This window comes from Platichthys flesus, chromosome 9, assembly GCF_949316205.1.
Source record: "Platichthys flesus chromosome 9, fPlaFle2.1, whole genome shotgun sequence".
Taxonomy (NCBI): Eukaryota; Metazoa; Chordata; class Actinopteri; order Pleuronectiformes; family Pleuronectidae; genus Platichthys; species Platichthys flesus.
The window spans coordinates 4362246-4384574 of NC_084953.1; the positions used below are offsets into that span (position 1 = coordinate 4362246).

Sequence of the window (22329 nt, forward strand, 5' to 3'; positions counted from 1 at the left end):
GATCATGTATCGCTGCTGTTTCCCTGATACAACAGGACAGATAATGGGCAGCGGCTCTCTCTAGACCTCTCTCCCTCAAAAGGATCCTGATAAGGAGGTGCACAAAGTGCTGGCAGCTGACATTCTTTGAAACCTAAGAGCCTTATTTTCCGGTAGAAGAAAGGAACATGTTCAGATTAAGATTCTGTTTTACAAAGAAAGAGGAGCATCAGAAGAGCAAAGTCGTAAAAAAAAATGCAACTTGTACATTTACCATTTTGAGCAGTAAAGTTACTAGAAGCTGAGAGAAAGTTTCAGCCGCTGCAGCGTGATGAGGCGGAGAGAACGCACAACAGAAAAAGTAACTGATGTTTAAGTTACTTTCAAAACAAACTAAATCAGAAGTTCACCCCACTCCGCTGTCAAATATAGATCCTGAGCTGAACCTGTTCTCTGATTCCCCTTTTACTTTTAACTACACACTTTCCTCTACCTTCAGTAAATAAACACAAGAGAGAGCTTCACCTGAATATGTGACTCTCACCCACAATCATCTCAGCAACTTAAAGCAACACTATGTAACTTTTACTCAGCAGCAGCGCCCTCTACAGGTGGTTTTCATGTCTGGGTTTTACCTGGTGTGTTGAGGAGGCGGGACTTCCTGCAGTGGTACGACAGCTCCTGCTCACAGTGCTCCGATTGGCCGATGATGGCGAGAAGCTGCTCCTCCTCAGAATCGTAGTAATGGAAATGGGCTGAATGTTGGTTTCGCTCGGGAGACGAGTGAACTGGGCTCAGCTCAGTGTTGTTGTGCTGGATCACCATCCACGCCCTGTCCTCTGGTGGGAAGACGAGGAAGATGCAGACATTGAGGGAGACACATTGAATAGAGAGGAGCTGGGTTTACTGGGTTGAACTGAGATATGAACTGGTACCGTGTCTGTGTGTCTTTGTGCTACCTGTCATGTTACAGTAGACGAGCTGGGGTTTGATTGGTCCACTGCCGTCAACGTCTATGTAATATTGTCCCGATGTGTTGCCTCTGTGTTTGTACGCCTCACACGACTTCTCATAAGTCGCTGGGGAGGGAAACACAATGAAAGAATATCAACAATAACTTAATAACTTTCTACTGAATCAACAGGAGCTGTGTCACAAAGTGGATTTCAAACAATGTTAATGCAGAAAAGATTTCACAGAACTGGAGTCTGAATATAACTCCTTTTACAAACTAATGAGAAAATGTTGCGTTTGAGAATTTACATTATTGTCTCCTAAATAATGTCCACATAAAACCAAACAGATTTTTTTTCTACAGAAAACAGAATAACTGCCTGTGTTATGTCCAGAGGCACGATTCATTTTTACACAAAAACACACACACAAACACACACACACACAAGTTTGTATCACTTCTTAATTGCTTCTTTTTGCGATTCTTCTCATGAACCTGAAGAAAAACCTCAAACTTCTACAATCAAAACACCAAACAAGTGGAGACAGACGCTGGCAGAGTTTCCCTCTGACACCGCGGTTGATGTGAGCTGTTTGAAGTGAGAAGTGGGAGGAAATTACAGCTTTCATCTGCAGCAGGATGCCCCCCCCCCCCCCATTGTTCTCTCCTCAGCTCCCTGAGAGGGTGACACTTTATTTCTGCATCATGTCTTAGGCTCTTTTTCATTAAGAAGCAGTGTTTTTTTTTAAAAGAGCTGCAAACTCCCCCACAAGGCTCCACATGCCAGCAGGTTGTGTGTAACTTTGAGTTAATAACCGCCTTTTTAAAGATAAGTTGGTTTTTAAGATGTGTTAGACTTGAATTTGCAGTGCGAAGGAAAATATCTGATGTGTCGTTAAAGTTTAAAAGAAAATCCGAGTTGTGCACGGAAACAGTGATTCAGCAAATTTATTTATTTTTAATTTCTGGCTTTATGAGACGATGTGTTTGTTGTGCTCAGCAGCTTGTCCAGGAGGTCGGCAGTTTGAAACTGGTCTCCTCTGCACTGCATGCCAAAGTGTCCTTGGGCAAGTCACTGAAGAGAATTCACCATCACCTGACTCCTCTTAGATATATGGAGCGTTTTAGCATCCTTCAGCTCATGTTTTGGCTTCACTGCTTACCTACTATTTTAAAAGCCTTGACCACTTCAACACCGAAGCAGCTTCTATTTCTCTCCGTCTATATCATCATTACAAAAGCATCCAGATGTTTCTGTTGGTCTAGTTGCTTACAGCTGTGGCAGGTGGCTCCTCTGTAGCCGCTGGTGGAGCAGTTGCAGTGGAAGCTGCTCCAGGACTGAGTGCATCTGCCTCCATGTTCACAGTGACTGGGAGAACACCTGAGAGACAGAGACAGACAAGTGAGGAAAAGGAAAATGAAAAGGCCCCGGCTCTTCTGAGGAGCAGGTGTGCAGGAGGCCCCTGAAAAAAAGCTGATTCAAGACAACAACAAAAAGTTTCAGTTCAGACCATTTTAAATCTTTGTTTCTAGGTTTGAAACATCCACATTTCTCTCAGATTTATTGATATGAAAGAACTAAATATGACAGGATGAGGAAGATCTCGCAAATCGATTGCATATTAAATGAGAGAATCGGAGATGGAACAGGGTTTTTCTAATGAAAGAAATCTACTTATCATAAGTTTAGGAGCCGAATAAAAACATGCTGCTTTATTTGTGGTGCAATTAGAGGCGAGACATTTGTGGCTCGGAAACCTATAATGCTTAAGAGTCCGATGCAAAACAGTTTAATTTAGTGCATATTAAACTGGGACCAAGTGCAGTTCAATCAGCTGTGAGATCATTCGTATTTGCAAAAGCAGAATCTACAGCACACCACAGCAGTGATACATTAACACCGGCTCTAACATCGAGAACCAATATGGGAAACTTTTTTATACAAATCTATGAAGTTGCACATGAATGCACAATTCAAACTCCTTCAATCAGTCAATTTAAATTGAAAGTTTAATAGTATATCCTTGAAGAACTGAACAAAAACGTGGATGAGGAAACAAAAAAGTTTGTACTGCAACTGAGGAACACAGACTAATACTAATACTAAGATCTATCCAGTTAATTACTAAAGGCCCTTTTTTCATAACAGTTTATTCTGTTATCTTCTAATACATCTTTCTGCTATAAGAAATAAAAATGGACCCATTTAAGTTAATTTGTATAAAACAGTGACAGATATTAATAGATGCTGCGATGTGAATTTATAACAAGGTGTGGGAATTATTCACACAAACCCTTTATAGCAAAAACTGCTTCAGTTTATTACTTAGTTTAAACACTCACTCAAAAATATTGTGAGGGGGGGTTTGAATTTGTCGGGTGGTTCAATCCCCAGGCACCTGCATGGACAGTCTGCATTCCGTATGTATTGATGGTGAGTGATAGAATATAGATGGACTGCACAAATGTATGACTGCAACTTGAACTGTAAAGTGTTAGATAAGAGTAGAAAAACTGCCTTTTCAATGCTGCCCATCTTGACCAGGACTCCCTGGCAGAGGACATGTTGTATCTCAACGAATAACAACCAATATTAACAGTCAACTAAAAAAATGGCCTCACAAAGTTAAACAGACAAAATCACAATCACGCAAAGCCAAGTATCCAAAGGAGCAATGGAAAGGAGGTAGAGTAGGATTGAGGAATTAAGTTGGTGCAGGAGGTGGGAGAGAGCAGGTGGTAATGAGGAGCTGAAACTGATGGCTGAAGGGGACGGAGGGAAAGATGGATGAGAGGAGAGGAGGATAGCAGCAGCAAGGTTTGGACAGTGAACCAGTTCAAAGGAGGTCAGAGGAGTGTGAGAGAATCTGCAGAATCACTCAGTGTAGCTGGAAAAGAGCCAGTTTGTATAAATGGAGACGTCATAACTTATTGCTGAGTTGATATTGTGAACCAAATGCTTATTATCCGATGGTGACGTAAGCCATTCTTCTGCCTTTCTTATGGTTTGGGGATTTATATTTTTATAAAACTCAACCGAACTAGATTTCCTCAGCAGGTGAAACACAGTTTACTTTCACAAGTTCTCCCACCAGGCTGCAGAACGAGAGAACAGCCCGTTTTTGATCCACTCTTTTATCTGCATCGTTCGAACAAACAAACCTGTGTGCATGCAGCCACTTTGCAGGAGTTTTGTTTCCCCCCCAAAAATCCCCTTTGTTCTTCCTCTCTCTGAAGTCTGCTAAAGTTTGGAGAAACTTTTCTTGGCAAGACTCGTCTGCAGCCGCAGTAGGAAACTCTTTCCAGGAGCAATGGAGGAGTTCTCTGTCATTTTCTCAGCATTCAGTTTGCTGCCGGCAGCCGGCTGCCACACGCAGACTGATCCAGGAGCAGTGGCAGCCAGAATTACAAAAAGGAATCACAAACACAAGCCCGGGTCAAACTGTGAGCTGAACTGGCTCACTTCATCTATTATAATTCTTTCCAGGGCCCTAAAAGTTCCCAGTTTCAAAACACTTTGTCCTCTATGAATCTCTGGAGGGCTCCGAGCCTGACTAACGATTTGCAATGCAATGTGACAGTGTGCTGCAGCCCAGCTCAGATCACAGGGCTCCGGGATTAACTGGGAAAAGAGACTTTGCAGCTTATCTAAAAAGTTTCCAGTGCTGTCCTATAATGTAACGTGGATCACAGGGCTCGCAACCAATCTCCTGGTTTCTATTAGCGCCTCTGGCTAAACCAACGCAGCGCCGCGCCTCCCGCCTGCTCTCTATTACCGGACAGGTAGAGCGGGATGTCCTGCAGAGAGAGAGCCAGAGAGGAAGGTGGGTTTTTTAATGCTTTCGCCTGCTCTGATCAAAGATAAAACACACTCACACACACACAGCCACACTCACACACAATTGTGTCTCAATTCAGGGGCTGCATCCTTCATGTCTGCTGAACCAAAACGGTCCTGACTTTTTAATGCATCACCAGCTTGTCCCACCGCTACAGCCATTAGCTTGATTGAAAGTGTGAAAAAAATGTGTTATTTAACATTTGTATCATTCAGTCGAGTAACGTCAATTTAATAATGAATTCTTCCAGTGTTTTCACATTGATTAATGCGTTTTTCGAGAAATGAGTTTTTTCACTGAAGCTAAATGAATCATGGGATAGGTTGGACCTGGATCCAACCGACAAGAGCCTCTGTTGCTCTGAGGTGGATGGACGCATTGGACACCTGGGACACTGTCTGCTGTGTCTTCAAATGGAGCCTCTGAAGGATGGATCCCCGAATTGAGACACAAAGGGAGCTTGGGAATGAGTGTGTGAAGGTGTGTGTGTGTGCATATGTGTGCGTGGTAAGATCAGCGTCTGACAGACAGACAGTGACACACAGACAGTCAGACACAAGCAGAGGACGAGAACCTCTCTGTGACCTGTGTGTCTTCTTATTTGTGGGCGGGTGCGTGAGCATTGACAGGTTGTTTTTATTAAGCTGTCAGGAGCCTGACAGGAGCAGAGAGGTCAGAATTACGGCCTTTTGACAGCTTCATCTATCTCACTTCAACACACACACACAGACACACACACACACACACTGTGAGGCGTCGGTGTGAGGCAGGTGGTGAGTTCACAGACTTTGTGGGTCTGAAGGCGTCAGTGTGATTCAGACAAAGCGGTTGAACAACGTCTGACACTTACACCTTTCCCATGTCAGATCTGTGTCCAACCATTTTTTGCACATTTGATATAACTGACAGATAATGTGTAAGAGTGATATTTTTCGGATTTAACTCCTCGAAAGAAAGTGCATTTTGAAAAGAGTGGACAATTTTATTTTGGGTTTGCTCAACTTTGAAAGAAAAACTCTCGTGCACGTCTGCAGCGTCACAGGAGCTGCTGATCGTCTAACTCTGTAAGAATCAAGAATGAGAGTTTTTTAGATTATTAGGTGGAGACTGTTCTATTTTCAAATCCTTGATTTCAAAGGCTGGCACTTGTGCCTCAGGGAGAGATTTCTTCAACTTGATCTTTTTTATTCCGTGTCGTAAACAAGTGATTTACCCCCCCCCCCCCCCTGCTGAGAAATGGCTGAGGTTTGAGATCTTACATAACCGTGTGGTGGAGTGCGGATTATTAGAAAATTTGAAAGCATCCTTAAGTAAATCACCTCCGTCAGCAGCTTGTCAGCCTGCTTCCTCTGATATCAAAGTTTCCCTCTGATCTTAACTGAAGGTCAAAGTCGAGTAATGTTTTCACCTTTCAATCACCTCAGTTATTATGTTGATCTGTTGGTTAATATGCATTTTATTACCCCCGTCCATTGGTTTGATTGTCAGCAGAAGTACACAACATCTACTCAACGGATTTTCATGAAACTGGAAGAATCAGAAAAGACCAAAAACTGAAAACTTTTTAGGGTTAGGGTTACAAGTCTTGTAATGTCAACGTCAGGGTTTGGATTCTCCTTCCGTGCTCGTTTGTTTATTGTTATGCTGAGGTTTATTTTGTTTACCCCCGACACACTGCATTGAACTGTGGGTATTTCCTTCGGCATGTCTGTGAGCGGTCCCTTTCGTTCTTAGTCCAAATCCATTTGAAAAGCTTTCACACATAATTCAAACCTGGAAAACGGAGCCATACAACATCATTGCAGCACAAAGGGATTTTTACTACTGAAGAGAAACTTCAGAACAATTAACCAAACAGCTCCTCAAAGGGCTTCAAATAAAAAACTGTATGAAACCAGCACTAATTGAATTGAAACCCTCATTAGCACCAGCCTGTGCAGCTCGATCTCCTGTGAGACGCCTCCTGAAGCTGCAGCTTCACTTTAAACACTCACTCGTTGCAGAGCAGGAGGATGAGGAGACGTGTTTTCTGGCTTGTGAGGAAAGTAACGTCTCTCTGTCTCCAGCCTCCACTGATTGAATTGCATTTGCTTCAAACCAGGAGTGAAATGCAAACAAATCACAAACTTCTTCCTACAGGTGTTCTCACAAATCTCATGTTCAGACAGACATAGGATGTGTGGGATAAAATTGATATTTTTGGAGACTGACCTGTCGATAATGCCGCACATGTCAATCTGCAAGTGGCTGTAGTTTCCCAGAAGTCTTTGCTGCACTTTGATCAGGTCCACAGTTTGGTCGTCCAGAGTCAGGAGACGCATGCAGCCCTGGAACGTGGTGAAAGGGTTCGTGCACCCCCGACTGTTCGGCTGAGCAGGACAACCTGAGGAGAGACACACGGGACACTCAGATCAGAGGTTGGACTCCACTTTGTATTTGTCGATGCACTGTTCTCTTTGTACCATTTAGTATCGATAATTTAACCTTTATGAGCTCGGAAAGGCCAAATATTGTAAATAAAAAACATCGAAATACAGTAAATGTCACAGAAAAGAAACCAAATGAGGGAAATACACTAAATATGCCTCTTTCATTCATGCAACACAGAGAAGACACCTTTTATTGGTGGATAAACACTGGTTAGTGATTCACACAGGGTTCAGTAGAGATGTTTTCTCCCGCAGCTGCGAATATTGTATTTCCTTTTATTTATTTCAGTTAAACCGAGTTCTGGGTACTTGTGTAATAACTCTTTAGAAGGAGAATGTGTAAAATGTGTGAGGAGAAGTCGTCTGCTGTGCTAAGGAGGTGATGATGAAGATTAAGATTAATGAGCTGCCGCAGCAATCGAGGAAAGACTGGAAATTAAATTAACTTTTCTTTCCAAGATAAAAAACAAGTAAAACACCATTTCCCTCTAGAAGCCCCAGTGGGTCTCGAATTACTGTAATGTTTAATGATTGATGGAGGCATAAAATAACATGAATCCTGAAATATGGAGACTATTACTCTCCCTTTAAATCTAAACATAAACAAACACATTCAAAAGAGGCAGCTGAAAACAAGTGTTGAACAGTACTTTTAGAATGGTAATAATATATTCGAGAGTATCATATTCATATTTTTTCTACATTATTTCTACACGTCTAACTTCTCCAGTTCATGGACCAACTTTGAGAGGCGCCACGTGTAATTTTAAAACTCACATTAATTATACGTGTTAAAAGTGAGCGATGTAAATACCAGTGTGAAATCCGTCCTGACGACCAGGCTGTGAGCAGCGCCTCACCTCAGACACGAGTTGGAAATAAATGCCGACAAAGACGGTGTCACACCCATTGTGTAGGACAACAGGAAGTGTAACTGACAGCTCTAGACTAAAAAGACAGATCAACAAGACAGCTCCCAGAAAATGGAGGCTGGCTGCTGTATCATAAACCCGACCTCCCCCATGTTAGTAGATGGGACATGGAACAAACTAAAAAGTCAGTGTACACGTTAAAAGGTTTTTCTCAAATATGGTTTCTGTATTAAGTCACAACGATCTGAGTGATATTATTTTCAGCTAAACTTGGATGTAATTAGATATTTGATGCTAAAGAAAACATCATGATTGACAGCTGATATCGATTGAGGACCTCAACACCACGACGCCACACCACAACCACGACTGTGCAGTACTAGAGACCAGCACACATACTTTGGCTTCATTGTTATACAACACCAAGAAGTGGAGGTGCTTCATCCATCTTAATCTCCTTAACATGGGGGTAAGGTTGTTTTTCTAAAATGATATGTACCCCACAGGTCCCTTTGGCCTGGGGCCCCCGAAGTCCCTCTTAAAGCTCCTGGCTGTAATCAGATTCCTTCTCTGTCATCTCAGAACTGCATCTAGCAGCTCAGTGGTTCCACTCCAGAAGAGAAACTGGTCTTTCCTCCACATATTTCAACGTACAGATTCAATGTAAGTAGGGGGTGTCATTATTCCACTGTCACTGAAGAATCTACTTGTTAATCTCTTTTTCTCCCGAGAAGTTTATTATTATTTCATTTACGATAAGCCTCGACACAGTTTCCCGATTTTCCATATTGCTAATTCGGGTGCCTGGTAAGTGCAGACCTGAGGTGGCTGTCATTTAAAAACCATGTCTTATCCATCAGTGACTCATGGCGCTCGGGGTTGATCCTGGTCGGAGGCGTTCTGCGTCCAAATACAGCAGCGACTCCAGCTCCGGGCTCTGCACTGCTCTAATTACAGTCCGCCAAGCTCGCGCTCAGTTCAACACCTCTCAGCAGAGGAGGGGAAACCATGACTCACCAATATTGTCACTTTGAATTTTAGGAGCTGAAAGGAAGATTTGCAGGGAGTTATTTTCATGCACTGACGGATGGAGATGGAGGAACTTTGGAAAATTTGTAAACACTTCATCTTGTAGCATCCAATTTGTCTCTGTGACGCTTTGAAGTCTTTGTTAAACTGGTGAAACTCTAAGCTCCACAGTGAAGCAGTAATGAGTGTTAGGATTTGTTAAATGGTTCATAGTGATTTACTTGTCAAAAAGTACATGTCCCCCTGTGTGTCATCATAAGCCGACATCACTGTAGAGCCCGACAACGAAGGAAATTACACTGATGAGAGAAAACGTTATGAAAGTCCCTGCTGCATAATGCCTCACTGAACAGCTGCAGCCCACCGACGCATGGACACGACAGGAGCCCTGAAGACGCTCTGTGGTGTCTGGCACCAGAATGTGAAGGGCCATGGGGGGTGGGGGGGGGGGTCAGTGTAGCTAATATTTCAAGTAAGATGATCATATTTATCAAATTTCAACTATGGTGGAACTTTTTAGGGAGAGACTTTAAGAGTTGGTCTTTAAGAAATCGAAAGGTGATTGGAGCGAGAGAAAATGCTTGCCAAATGGAGCAGAAATGAAGGAAGAGGAGAAAGATCAGTCGGAGGGAGGAAACATCAAAGAAAAAGAGGAGGAGGAGGCGGAGATTGACTCGAGAAGAGACGAGAAAGGGGGGGGGGGGGTTGCAGCTTTACGACTTCATCCCTCTCTGCGGGACACTAAACAGCCAACGGAGATCTGGAGATGATGATTATAACAACTCTGAATTTCAACCAGTCCTAAATGTCGATGTGAGTAGTACAAGTACAACTTTCAGATATTAAGAACATTTAAAATGAGACGGCTTTAAGTTAATAAACACGCGTCTCGGATACTAACAAGAAAACATTTTGAAACTGCCCAGACATTGGAAGTAATAACATCGACTTACCACCGAAGAAGAGTTGAGTAGCCGCGGTGAGAGGAAGTGGGACGCTGGTGTGAGCCGTGGCTCCTTCGTCTTTGTCCACCGTGATGCTCAGACAATCGTCTCTGGAGATCATCTCCACTGAATGCCACTGACCATCATTCAGACCTGAACCTGAACACACACACATACAGTGTTTAAATTTAAATTAGTTAATGGAAGGTAGAGATAAAGCCACAGATGAACTGTTTTCTTTGCATTGAGACTCGAGTTGTAAGGGGAACCAGGTGAAGAGTCGTGAAAGAACTTACTTATGTCAGTGGGTTTGTAAAACATCCATAAATATTTTATTGTCCTTGCCAGCAGGTCCAGACAAACAAGTTCACAGTGGGTTCTCTACTGCTGGGGTCTCATCCCTCACAAGGAATCATCTGGAGATACTTTACTTAGTAATATTTCCACTCCTGGTAAAATGAACTTTCCAGAACGTCGGAAACTTTGTTAAATTTGGTTCTTAAATCTCTGTCACTGACCTGGAGAACACGGTCAACAGATGCTGAGTCACAGTGGAACCTACCTGCACTGAGCTCCAGTGCGGCCCTGCCCGATTTACTAATCTGTAGGCGGAGTCTGGTCTCGCTCAGGTACAACCAGACTGTGCTCTCCAGCTGCGGGAGGTCAAAGGTCAGGAGCAGCCCCGCCTTGTTCCACGTCCTGAACTGCAGCGCCACAGCGACCACACCCGACGACCACGACGTCAGTCCGGGCAACTGCAGGAAGCTCTGGGAGTCGGTGAACGTCACGGCGACCGAAACTGGCTCAGCACAAGAAAAGGTCACATTGCCCTGAGAAAAAGAAGGAGGATGAGAAAGAGGGAGGGAGGGAGGGAGCAGAACGGGTATAAAAGAGATAATAAAACATGAATATTCATCAGTTGCAGAGGCTGACTCGGTGTAACTCGATGTCACAGAGTTCTCCTCGGCAGCCCCCGGAGAAAGGACACCTGTATTAACATATTGATATTTGCTGAGCAGCGTAAATAGGATGCAAAACTTCAAGCATTTGGGTCAAAAAGGTGACATATGCAAAAACATTCAATATTTCCTAATCATAAAAAATGATTTAATGGTGGAATAATTCAGAAGGTTTTGCTGACTATATTTTCAAAAGCACATTATAAGAACTTCATAAACTTTGCATCAGTAGCAAAATAAAGACACTTGCAATATTGTAGCAAACAAAAACACACACACACACAATGTTAGAAGCAAACATTCACTTTTCATAAGGGGAAGACAAGGTGGCACAGTGCTGCAGTGGTTAGCACTTCCAGTTCGATTCCCAGTCCAGCTGAGGTTGTTCTGTGTTAAGTGAAATAATAAATAACAAACCAAACATCGTATAGAATCACTGAAATGAAAATAATGAAAATAAAACCCACATTTTTGTAAGAATTCACATGAACAGATATCATACAAACCGTTTAATGAGACAACGTTGGAAAGAGAGAGTGACTGGTTGTCTCTGTATGTTGGTCCTGCTATGGACTGGTGAGCAGGGTGTCACCCCCCACACCACCCACCACGGAACAGTGAGGGATCAGCAGTGTAGATAATGGATGGATGGATAATTTGGGAACTGGCTGTCTCTGTTTTGGATTTGTTTTGTTTTGCCGGTGATGAATGAAGCTGCACCAGAGTCTGATGCTGTGTGAAAAACCTCTCTTGTTATTTCTCTCCATGACAAACCGGATGAAAGCTGTCCCTTCCCTTTTTTCCATCATTGATTTATTTTTAATACATATTTCCACATTTTCTCTCTGCAAATAAATTACTTTTCCTAAACTGTCAGCTCCTCTTGTCTCCGAGTCTTTGAGCTGGGCTTTGACAACCAAAACTTTTCTTTGGAGATTAATTCACAACAGAAAGTGGTGATTTCTTTATCAGCCCCCCCCCACCCCTCGTCCTCTTCTCCTTCTTTACTTAGTTCGCATTGTTCATTTTCTACCTCCTCTCTTCACTGAATCCTCCTCCTCTTGTTTTTTAGCTTTGGGCTTCGTGATGCCAAAATGTGAATGTAATGACATTGGTGATGATAATGAAGGAGATTATGGATATGCTAATGATGTCGATGATGATGACGGGAGTAAAAATAAAGTTGATGATGATGCACATGATACAAATAATGTTGATGATCATCACAATGACCACTAACATAATAATGACATTGATACAGAAAAGGAGGAACGAGTGGGAGGAAAAACACAAAAAGTCTGAAGAGAGCAAACGTGATCAACTTGTTCTACACTTTGACGCCATTGCAGCAATTTCATATACCATATATATAGTATATATAAATGTGTGTGTGCTTGTGTGTATAGGACAAATTATAATAATCCAAAGATATACAAGGATATATTTACATTGCTTAACTTGGATCTAATTGGTCAAAGTACATTTGTTTCTTTTCGAGAGGAAACCGGTCATCACATACCCTTTTGACAAATGTCAAATAATTTCTTTCTATGTTTATTAATATTAATAAGAGTCACAAGCCGACAACATTGAGAATCACTTGTCTTCAGGAAAACTCTTTTACTCCTGGAACCCAGGGGCCACCTGATATATAACCTCCTCCATCTCCATTCACACTGGCGTTCCTCAGATGCTGAAACAATAACTCACCAGTGTGGTGACCTGCTGGTTGCTCTGTTTCGTCAGGTCTATAAGGTTGAGCTCATTGTACAGCAGGTTTTCCAGGCAGCCATGGAAGTTCCTGTTGGGCAGGATGGGTTTCTGCAGCCCGTGGCTCTGCACAGCTCCGACACTGAGCTGCACACACAGGGAAACATCACATGTGATGCGTGTCGCCCAATGAAACCTTGACAGGTTGTTGTAGAAAACATTTTGTGGCTGCTTTATCAGGAGTAAATCTTCTATCAGTTATTTGTGTTTGTGTTATTCACCTGGCGGATCTCCCAGTGGCTGAGCTCCGCTGGAACGTGAACCTGCCGCGTGTTTCTATCCACAGTGAGGTTGACGTGAGTGCTGAGCCGCTCCAGCTTCACACGGTGCCAGTGCTGGTCGTCCAGGAGACTTCCCAGAGAAACAAGGAGCTGACCCCCGGAGGATGAACTCACATCTGCAGGGGAGGGGAGGAGAAGAAGAGAAATAAATCATCATCAGGGTGCAGCAGCTGAGAAAAGGCTCCATCTCATATATAAATACTCTCATGTGCTGCATCTGTATGACCTCAAAAGCACTTTAAGGTCACATGTCCTCCAAAACATGCTTTAAGACATCGTTCTAAAATATGTTTCGCTTCTGGCAGAGATTCACACTGGATTTATCAGATCAAAAACGAGTAACGGAAATGACGCAGGTTCGGAGGAATATTTCCATCTTTGCTCCAAAGGAGGAGAAGGTCACTGAGGTCAACCGCCCTCATTAGAGTCTGAATCGTCTGTACGCCGGAGGGAGGAGGACAGAGCATGAGATAAGTGATGATGCTGCAAAATCATTGCAGGACTTAATTAACAACAGGCTGGATGGATAGATTATTATTAAGTACCTGCAGAAAAACCCACATACCACAGGAAAAGTCCACACAGAAAGGCAGGATTCGAACCAGGAACCCTCTTGAGGTGAAACCAACGACCACCACGTCCTATCTGCTGTATTATATATATTTTATCAAATCTATACACAAGGAATAGCTGTTTACGTTTGGAACAAGTGGAGCCAGGGAGAGAATGTGGGAAATCAATGCTGAAATCAAAGTCGGATGGCAAACAATTACAGAAACACTGAACTTTCATTCATGAAAACATCCGCCCTCTTCCTCCCTCTTCCTCCCTCTTCGACTCTCTCATCCCTCATCTCATTGACTACTAAACCTGCAAGGAGGAAACTAAGCATCCCGTGGTTTTTATTGTCCGGCTGGAAGGAACGCCGCTGTGTTAGCCAGCATTAACGTCTTGATTTAGTTGTCTACTGTGAGCTGACTCACGCTGAACGTCTTTGTCTTTAAAGTGAGGAGTTGAACAGAGATTTCCACTTTCCAGGAGTCAACCCTCACTGACAGCTTCATCATATTCTGTCTGTGATTAGGACTTAAGGCTCTGGATCTGTTTATGGAGGTCGACAGTGAAAGGTGTTGTCAGGAGACAGACTGTGATAATTGTTTCAGGACGTCAGCCTCATGTGCTGTTAAAAATAATGTCCTTCCCGAACCCATTCACAGCTTTAGTCACAGCAGGGAGTTGAGATTATTAATATGAAACAAACTGTTTAAAAAAAGGCAGAGCAGAGAGATGAGGAAATCTGTTTCCCGTCTCTCCCTCTCTCTCTGTCCCTTTAATTGGTTTCATTAAAAAAAACGTCATATATAAAAATAACAAAGTTTGAAACACTTTAAAAGTAGGGATATACAGCACAGAACGATAAATAAAGATGGACGTCCTCAATTCCTCCCACTCTCCAGAAAAATTTAGCCAAAACACAGTCTCAGCTGTTAATCTTGATGTTTCAACTCAATTTTACGGCTTCAACTAACTAATTTCATGCAAAATTATTAGAAATAACTTTGAAAAATATCTAAAATTGATTTGAACTGTGACTCTTTAGATTGGACCAGCCACTAACATGGAGGAGACCCTCAAAAAGCTATAGTGGCAGCCTTGTGCATTACACTCTTTCAGGTTGGGGTTTTTTAATTCTGGCGGAAGCGTCTGAAATGTAAACGTAGCAGAAGTAATGTTGACATGGGGCATTGGGAACTGTCTGTCTCTGTTTTGGATTTGTTTTGTTTTGCTGGTGATGAATGAAGCTGCACCAGAGTCTGATGCTGTGTGAAAAACCTCCCTTGTTATTTCTCTCCATGACAAACCCTTTTTGTCATGTTTATATGAGTCACATAGTAACTCATATAAACATAAACATCCTTATCTGATTAGTGTCTCATTCAGAATAAGGTGCAAAGTCAGATCATTGACGTCCATGTAAACACAGTCATGTTTCTCTCTCTGTCCCCCCCCCCCCCCCTTTGCTCTCTGTGTTCCTGGCTGCTCTGGAAACAGTCAGGCTGCCGACTGAAGACTCTTCTGAGGCCGTTTACAGCAGGAGCTCCTGGAGCCTCACTGTACATCATCACACACTAAGTGGGACGGAGTGAGCGACTGCAGCGGTAATCACCGCAGCTCATGGCCTCGTGTGTTCTGTGCCAACTGGCAGAGTTGGTCCGGAGAGAGTCGTTCTCTTTTCCAGAGCGCCGGAGGAGGAGGAGGTGTTGTTGCTCTGAGCGATTAGCGGCAAACCTTTGTGATCGCGCTGATGTTTTGTTTGCTGTAAAATAGAGAAATGAAACACACAACCAGTCACCAGCAAACCGACCAATAGCACGTCCTCATTACAGATAAAAGACAGGCTTTTGCTCGCCATGCAGCTTACCCAGCATGCCTCTTTGATGCCATCCTAGTTTAGTCTGCAACTCTTAACGCTGTGCGTCCAGAGCAGCCGCAGAGCAGCAGCAGAGCAGCCGCAGAGCAGCCGCAGAGCAGCAGCAGAGCAGCCGCAGCCCTCTGTGTATTTACTGCTGCGTGTTGCATCCTCGGAACTGAATTACGAAGCTGTGGACTTCATTACAGGAAACTGACGTTTTGATAAATGTAAAGCAGAAAAGGAAATGAGACGGTTTTGAACAGTGGACATAAATCTTAATGAAGCAGCCAATTTACTTCAGCTTGGACACAGACGGATAGAGAGGGTCCGACTGTCTCACTGTCTCGCTGCGTCTCCGTCTGTTTGTCTCTTTCATTCAGACATTCATTATTATGCTAATGAGCGTTACTCGCTGTGTGTGAAATCTTTATGTTTAGGTTACACACGTCCCTGATGCTCAGTGACACCCTTCATTATCCATGTAGAGGTTGACGCCTGCTTGTTTCCCTCAGAAGGAAACATGCCTCACTGCGACAGGATCAGGCTGAGAGATAATTATGAAGCGTCTCAGAGCATCTCTCACACCGTGCGAGGGAGATAATACATCTACATCTTCAGCTTATTATCTTGTCTCTCCTCTCCTCCTGTTTCCTTTCATCTCCTCGCCTCTCTTATCGTTTCCTCCACTTGTTTTTTCTCCTCACCTCTTCCTCTCCTCTTCCTTTCCACTCCACTTGTTTCCTCTCACCTCCTCTCGTTTCCTGTCCTCTTCTCCCCTCTCCTCCCCTCTCGTTATCTGACCTCTTGTGTCATCTCCTCTCTTCGCCTCTCCCCTCCTCTCGTTTCCTGTCCTCCTCGCTCCTCTCCTTTTGTTATCTGTCCTCTCGTGTCCCTCTCTTCTCCCCTCCTCTTGTTTCCTGTCCTCTTTTCTCCTCTCCTCTCGTTATCTGTCCATAACTCATCTCTCGCCTCTCGTGTCCTCTCCTCTCCTCCCCTCTCTTCTCTTTTCTTCTCTTATTGTGTCCTCCCCTCTCGTTTCCTGTCCTCTTCTGTCCTCTCTTCTCCTCTTGTGTCCTCTCCTCTCTTCTCCTCTTGTGTCCTCTTCTCTTGTGGCCTTTCCTCTCTTCTCCTCTTGCGTCCTCCCCTCTCGTCTCCTGTCCTCTCCTGTCCTCTCGTGGCCTTTCCTCTCTTCTCCTCTTGCGTCCTCCCCTCTTGTCTCCTGTCCTCTCTGTCCTCTCCTGTCCTCTTCTGTCCTCTCCTCTCCTCTGACTGTGGAGGAGCATGCTGTGGTTCAGGCTGGATGCTCCGAGCTATTGTTCTAAATTACCCTGTCTAAACAGACTGCAAGCTCCTGGGAGAGTAAAGAGGCTGTGTGGAGAAACATGGAGAGAGAGTAGAGCGAAAGATAAAGAGCGTTCAATTGAAAAAGAGAAGTAGCAGGGCCAGAATTGGGACGACGTGTGGGAGAGACTGTGATAAATAACAATGGAAAGAGAAGAAAATAGAAAAGGCAGGAATGGAAAGATAGAGGGCAGCCGGAGGAAGGGAGGCACAGAGAGAGAGGTGCAGTGACAGCAGTGTGATGGAGGCGCAGCATCAGGGTTGGCCGTATTGCCGGATCATCACCGCTCAGCCTCGGCTCTGCTCCATTAGGCCTGTTTACTTTTGCGACCCGGAGTTTTGGGAGCTCTTTGTTGACTATCAGCTCGGGTCTGGAGGGGAGACGTGACAGGCGTCACTCAGGGAGCTGGTGTCAGACTGACGGCTCCGGCAGAAGACGCCGCTCTGTGGCTGACAGACACCAGACCAAACCACCGGGGAGGAATTCATATTCTTCCACCGTTTCCCAAAGTTTGGGGAATATAAAGGACAATCAGTTTTTATTTGACGAGAGGGAGTGACAGAGGGAGGTCACGACAATTGTGAAGGATGGAAGACAGCAGAGAGAGAGAGAGATAGAGAGAGAGAGAGAGAGAGAGAGAGAGAGAGAGAGTGTAAGAATTTGCTTAACTTCAAAATTAAAATAGTTTAGGAACTTTTATTGTCTGCTTTAATACCACAGTATTAGGGCCATATTAAAAAATGAATAATTTAGAGATGATGTAATATTACAAGAAGAAGTTGTAATTAAGTAGGAAGTTGTAATATTACAATAATAATAAAGTATGAAAGAGTATTATAGAATAGTGTTTATAGAATTAAATCATAATTTTTTACGACAAAATATCGTTATATTAAAAGTAAGAAGAAAATACGCTGTAGCATTAAAATGAAAAATACAACCATACACTTACATTATGGGGCATAATATAATAATAATATGTGCATGAATTGAAGCGCACATGTAGAAGTGAGCGGTTCTGACTTTTTAATAGGAGCCTCACTCAGACTTCCATCTCCACATCAGTGAGATATGTGAATATACAGCAACAATATTACAACTGTCCGGAAAATATAATGCTCTCGTTCCTCAAACCGCCCAAAACAAAATGCCAACATGTCGGCGCGTGGCAGATTTTGGTTCCCTGCCACTGCACACAATTATAACTCAGGTCATTCCCGTAATGATGGTCGCACACTCTCACCTTTCCACACTTCCACATAATGAAATGTGCCAAGAACTGAGTGAGCCTTCTTACAGAGGTCCAGCACTAATGTGGGCAATTGTGTGTCTGTGTGCACCTGTGTGTTCACAAGGCCATGACTGTAATATGTGCCGATAGAAAGATGCATCTGCCACAGTCGATGTTTATCTAGTTGTGCGACTCTGATACAAGTAGCCCATGATTTGAAACCCCTCTGGTGTCAGAAACCTCCACCCCTAGTAAATGTACTACATTTATAAAGAGCTTTTCTAGTCTAGGTCACAATCACACAGTGCCACTATCTGCCTTTTATTCACAATCTGTGTCCTGGAGTCTTCGAGGAGCTGGGGATCGAACCATAAACCCTTTTATTAATGGACATCCCGTTCTACCTCTAGAGCCACATAAGTCTAACAAAACAAAGTAGTGAAAAGAGGATATTCTGAATGAGGCCTGGTTTTAGCAGGAATGGTTGATTTACTCCAAATATTCTAACATAAAGAGCAGAGTGAACTTTAAGGATTAATTATCAACAGTCTGTCCACGTTCGAAATATAACTTCATTAAGAGGAGAAAACCTGTTTTTGCCTGAGAAAATGTTTTTGATGTTCCCAGAGTGTAATGATTTTAACATTATAGAAAAGCCGTCAGCCCTTAATGAAGGAATGGAAACTGAGCAGAGTAGTGGAGCAGCCAGATGGCACCACCGATGAGCGCTTTACCATATGGCGATACTCCGACGGCCTGGCAGCCCATGAACACCTCAGGTTTAACCTCACACACACACACACACACACACACACACACACACACACACACACAAACACACACACACACACACACACACTCACACACACACACACGTTTCCTCCACACAGGCCATTGATCATGTTGTGCTGTGCTGGACCCACGTGCTCCCTCAGAGTTCATCAGTAACACATGTTGCTCACATCCATCATAGATTAAGAGAGAGAGAGAATATGAGAGAGGGAGTCAAGCTGAGAGAGAACCAGAGCGAGACAGAAAGAAAGAGAGAGATCCGGATGATTGAAGGAAAGTGGGGGAAAGGGAATGAAAGGAGAAACTTCTTGCCCCCAACAAATGATGCTGTCGTCCTTCACAATCACTCATCATGTAGAGGCCCATGTCTTCAGGGCATCAATGGTGAAATGCGACTTTTCTCCAAGTTTCTTCAAAGTCTGAGTTATTTCATCTGAAATATTGTTTGAGACTTTCGCACAAACAAGAAAACCCTGAAGTGAGCTCATCAAGAAGCTAAGTTCTTCTGAGTCATCTTTAAAATCTCTTGTGACCAACATTTATGAGTAAAGTAGCAGACGGACAAAGCCGGCTTGAAGATCCACCTGTTTCATTGTGGGGACAGAGATGTAGTGAATATTAAACTCTCTGTGTGGAGTGGTGGAGGCTCTGGAGCCTGGATGAGTGCATAATCACACTGCACGGTTGAGTTCAGGCCTTTAGCTGACATTTACTCACAGTAATGAACAGTAAATGCCCAATGAATGCACAGACGGAGCCACAGAGCAGAGTCATCAGGAAGAAACTCTTTAATATATTGAATGATTTAGAAATGACAACTTAGAACTGAGTTCCCGACACTGATTACAGGAAGTAGACTGCTGCTGTTTTTTTGTCAACCTGAAGGAGACAGATTCTCCTCGTATTGAGGTTGATAACTTTAAGTTTGGATTGTAAATTTAAAATGTTTAGAAGCTCTAATGGTCAGAAAACACACAACTTTCCGCTGTAGCTCCTCTTTTCAGCCTCTATCTGAAACACTACGTTTCACCTACTGTCTCCTTAAGGATACAGATTCAAAGGTATCCTCGCAAGGCGCTCTAAAGTTAACACGCTCACAAGATGTGCTTCATCCGAGTGACTTTGACCGTCGACCAGTAAAGGAAACAGTTCATCTATAAATCCAACTGAACCTTTTCTACCAGATTTGTAGAAATTCCCTGCAGACATTCTTGAGACATTGTGTTCTCGGGACAGACGGATGGACAAACACATAACGACTCTGCCCACTGGCTGTAGCCAACATGGAGGAGTAAAAGAACATCATATGTCTCCTTTAAACATAAATGAAAAAGGGAAAACAAAAAATTCCTCTTCACAATCACACACATCCACACCCGGAGGCTTCATTATAAAACCACAGAGCCGCCCCACTGGAGCAGCCGGTGTCGAGGGTCTTGCTGAAAGGGCGAGTTCTGCTGGAACACGTGAATTCAGCAGGTTTTTACCAGAGCAACATGGTGAAGGATTCATGTCGTACCTTGTTGGTGATAGAGCAGCAGTCGTCCTTTCTCCAACACCAGAGTGAGGCTGTGATCTCTCTGTCCCTCGGCGTGGAGCAGCGTCCCGGAGTTCCTCATGGTTTTAAACTTCAGAGAGATCGACTCCGTGGCCGAGCGGCTCGGCCGGGCGCTGAGCCGGAACACCAGGCTGCTGCTGCCATCGAAGTTCACCACGTCAGAAGCTGCAGGACGACACGGAGCAGCAGGAGGAAGATCTTTATCAGACGTTTACTGATCTCACCTGATGAGTTGCTGGTAGTTTAGCTCTTTGACATTTTGCTTCAGGGGTCTTAGCAGCTAGATTTCACCTTGTTCCATAGTAAGTAGCAGGAAGATTATGTATTATATTCAACTATATCTGGCAGAGTCACATCTGTAGAACGTCAACAGGTCAGTGATTTAAAGTGAATCAAGATAGTTGAACACTGATACTATAATAGACCCACTAGTGAAACCTGACAAAGGAGTCCTGGAGTAAGACAGATACTGGAACTCACTGTATCGACATCCATATGTTTCCAGTCGGAGTCCAATCCGTCCGGTGGGGTTCCAGTCAAGTGGGACCAGGCGCAGGTATCGAGCGATGACGGGCTGATCCAGTTTGTACTGAACCACAGTGTCGGCATTGCTGTTACCTGGGAACGCCTGGAACCACAGAACTATAAGTTTATTTTAAGAACTTTTACATCAAAACATTTCCCCGGCTGCTGCTGCAGAGAACAGCTCGTTTTGTCCGTAACTAATTATAACACATGATTCACCCATCGACTTCTTTAGTTTGTTCTTCTTTCTGAAGGTCCACGAGGCTAAAAGCTACGATCTTTTCTTATTTTGCTACACAAACAGTAAATTAGGTGGATAAAGAAATCCATTAGGAATAAGAGCTCATGTTGAAATTTATTGCGTGCTTCTGGAGAAAAACTTCTGTGATCCTGAGAGACTTTTTTGCATTTTCAGACATTGAGCTCCCAGAGGCCATTGATCCTGAATGCATATAATGTCTCTCCCTCTCTCTCCCTCCATCTTCTCCTCCCCCTCTCTTTCCCTCTCTCCCTCTCCCTCTCTCTCCCTCCCTCTCCCTCTTCTCCTCCCCCTCTCTTTCCCTCTCTCCCTCTCCTCGATGATCAATAGCTCTGCGACCTCTTCTGTGTCCGCACACAGCCGCTCTTAAAAGACTAATGGCTCCTATTTTCCCAATCAGCTGCTCGTGGGAATCCAGTGGGATTTTGTTCGGGTTGATGGAAAATGTTTGCACACAAAGCAACACTTAAATTCTGTAAGGAGAATATAAAAACTATCTGCGTTAGCTTTTTGTTTGTGCGTATGAGAGTCTCAGGCATTACCTTGTGTGTGGTTCAGGTATTACTGACATTCTGGGGACCTATGTCTGTTTACAGATTTTCAGGGACAAATCTTCCTTATGGGGACAAAACGCAGCTCAGCATATGGTGCATCATTACAATGAAGGTGAAGACATGTTACAGGGTTGAGGGATGATTACGTTAGGGTTAGTTTTAGGTCAAGATCACGGTAAGAGTTAAGGTTACTGTCCAATGATGAATTGACATCTGGGGGTAAGGGACAATACTTTGAAGGTACAGACAGCAGATGTCCAGGCAAAGACTCTGTCCTCCATTCCTCGTAATCTGTTTCTCTGCACAAAACACAAACAGTGATACTTGTTGTCTTGTTTTAGGGCCAGATGACATTTGGGCTAATCTCTTTTATAACCACTAATATGATTGCAAGCAAATTAAAATGCTGTTATCCTCCTCCGGGGCTGCGATTGCACGTGGATCACAGAGGACATCTAGAATAAACAGTTTGTTTGGAATCAAACATGAATGTCGGGGCTTACAGAAACTTGGATGACACCACAGGAGCCGTATGGAGGCATGTTATGTTATTTACTGTTGTTCCTTCATTTTTTAAGAACTTAGAACTTAGAGCTCT

The 22329-nt window shown here is 43.6% G+C and overlaps 1 protein-coding gene across 1 annotated transcript in view; it reads right to left on the bottom strand.

The window, feature by feature from the left end:
- Positions 1 to 22329, bottom strand: part of LOC133961144 (contactin-associated protein-like 4) — a 66969-nt gene that overhangs the window by 19612 nt on the left and 25028 nt on the right. Inside the window, exons 4-13 of the mRNA XM_062396145.1 lie at positions 20874 to 21021; positions 20355 to 20558; positions 12998 to 13173; positions 12717 to 12863; positions 10610 to 10877; positions 10057 to 10206; positions 6985 to 7156; positions 2209 to 2315; positions 939 to 1058; positions 615 to 818 (exon numbers count right to left, since the gene is read on the bottom strand). Of these exons, the coding sequence (XP_062252129.1) occupies positions 615 to 818; positions 939 to 1058; positions 2209 to 2315; positions 6985 to 7156; positions 10057 to 10206; positions 10610 to 10877; positions 12717 to 12863; positions 12998 to 13173; positions 20355 to 20558; positions 20874 to 21021 (1696 nt within the window). The remainder of the gene's footprint in view (positions 1 to 614; positions 819 to 938; positions 1059 to 2208; positions 2316 to 6984; positions 7157 to 10056; positions 10207 to 10609; positions 10878 to 12716; positions 12864 to 12997; positions 13174 to 20354; positions 20559 to 20873; positions 21022 to 22329) is intronic.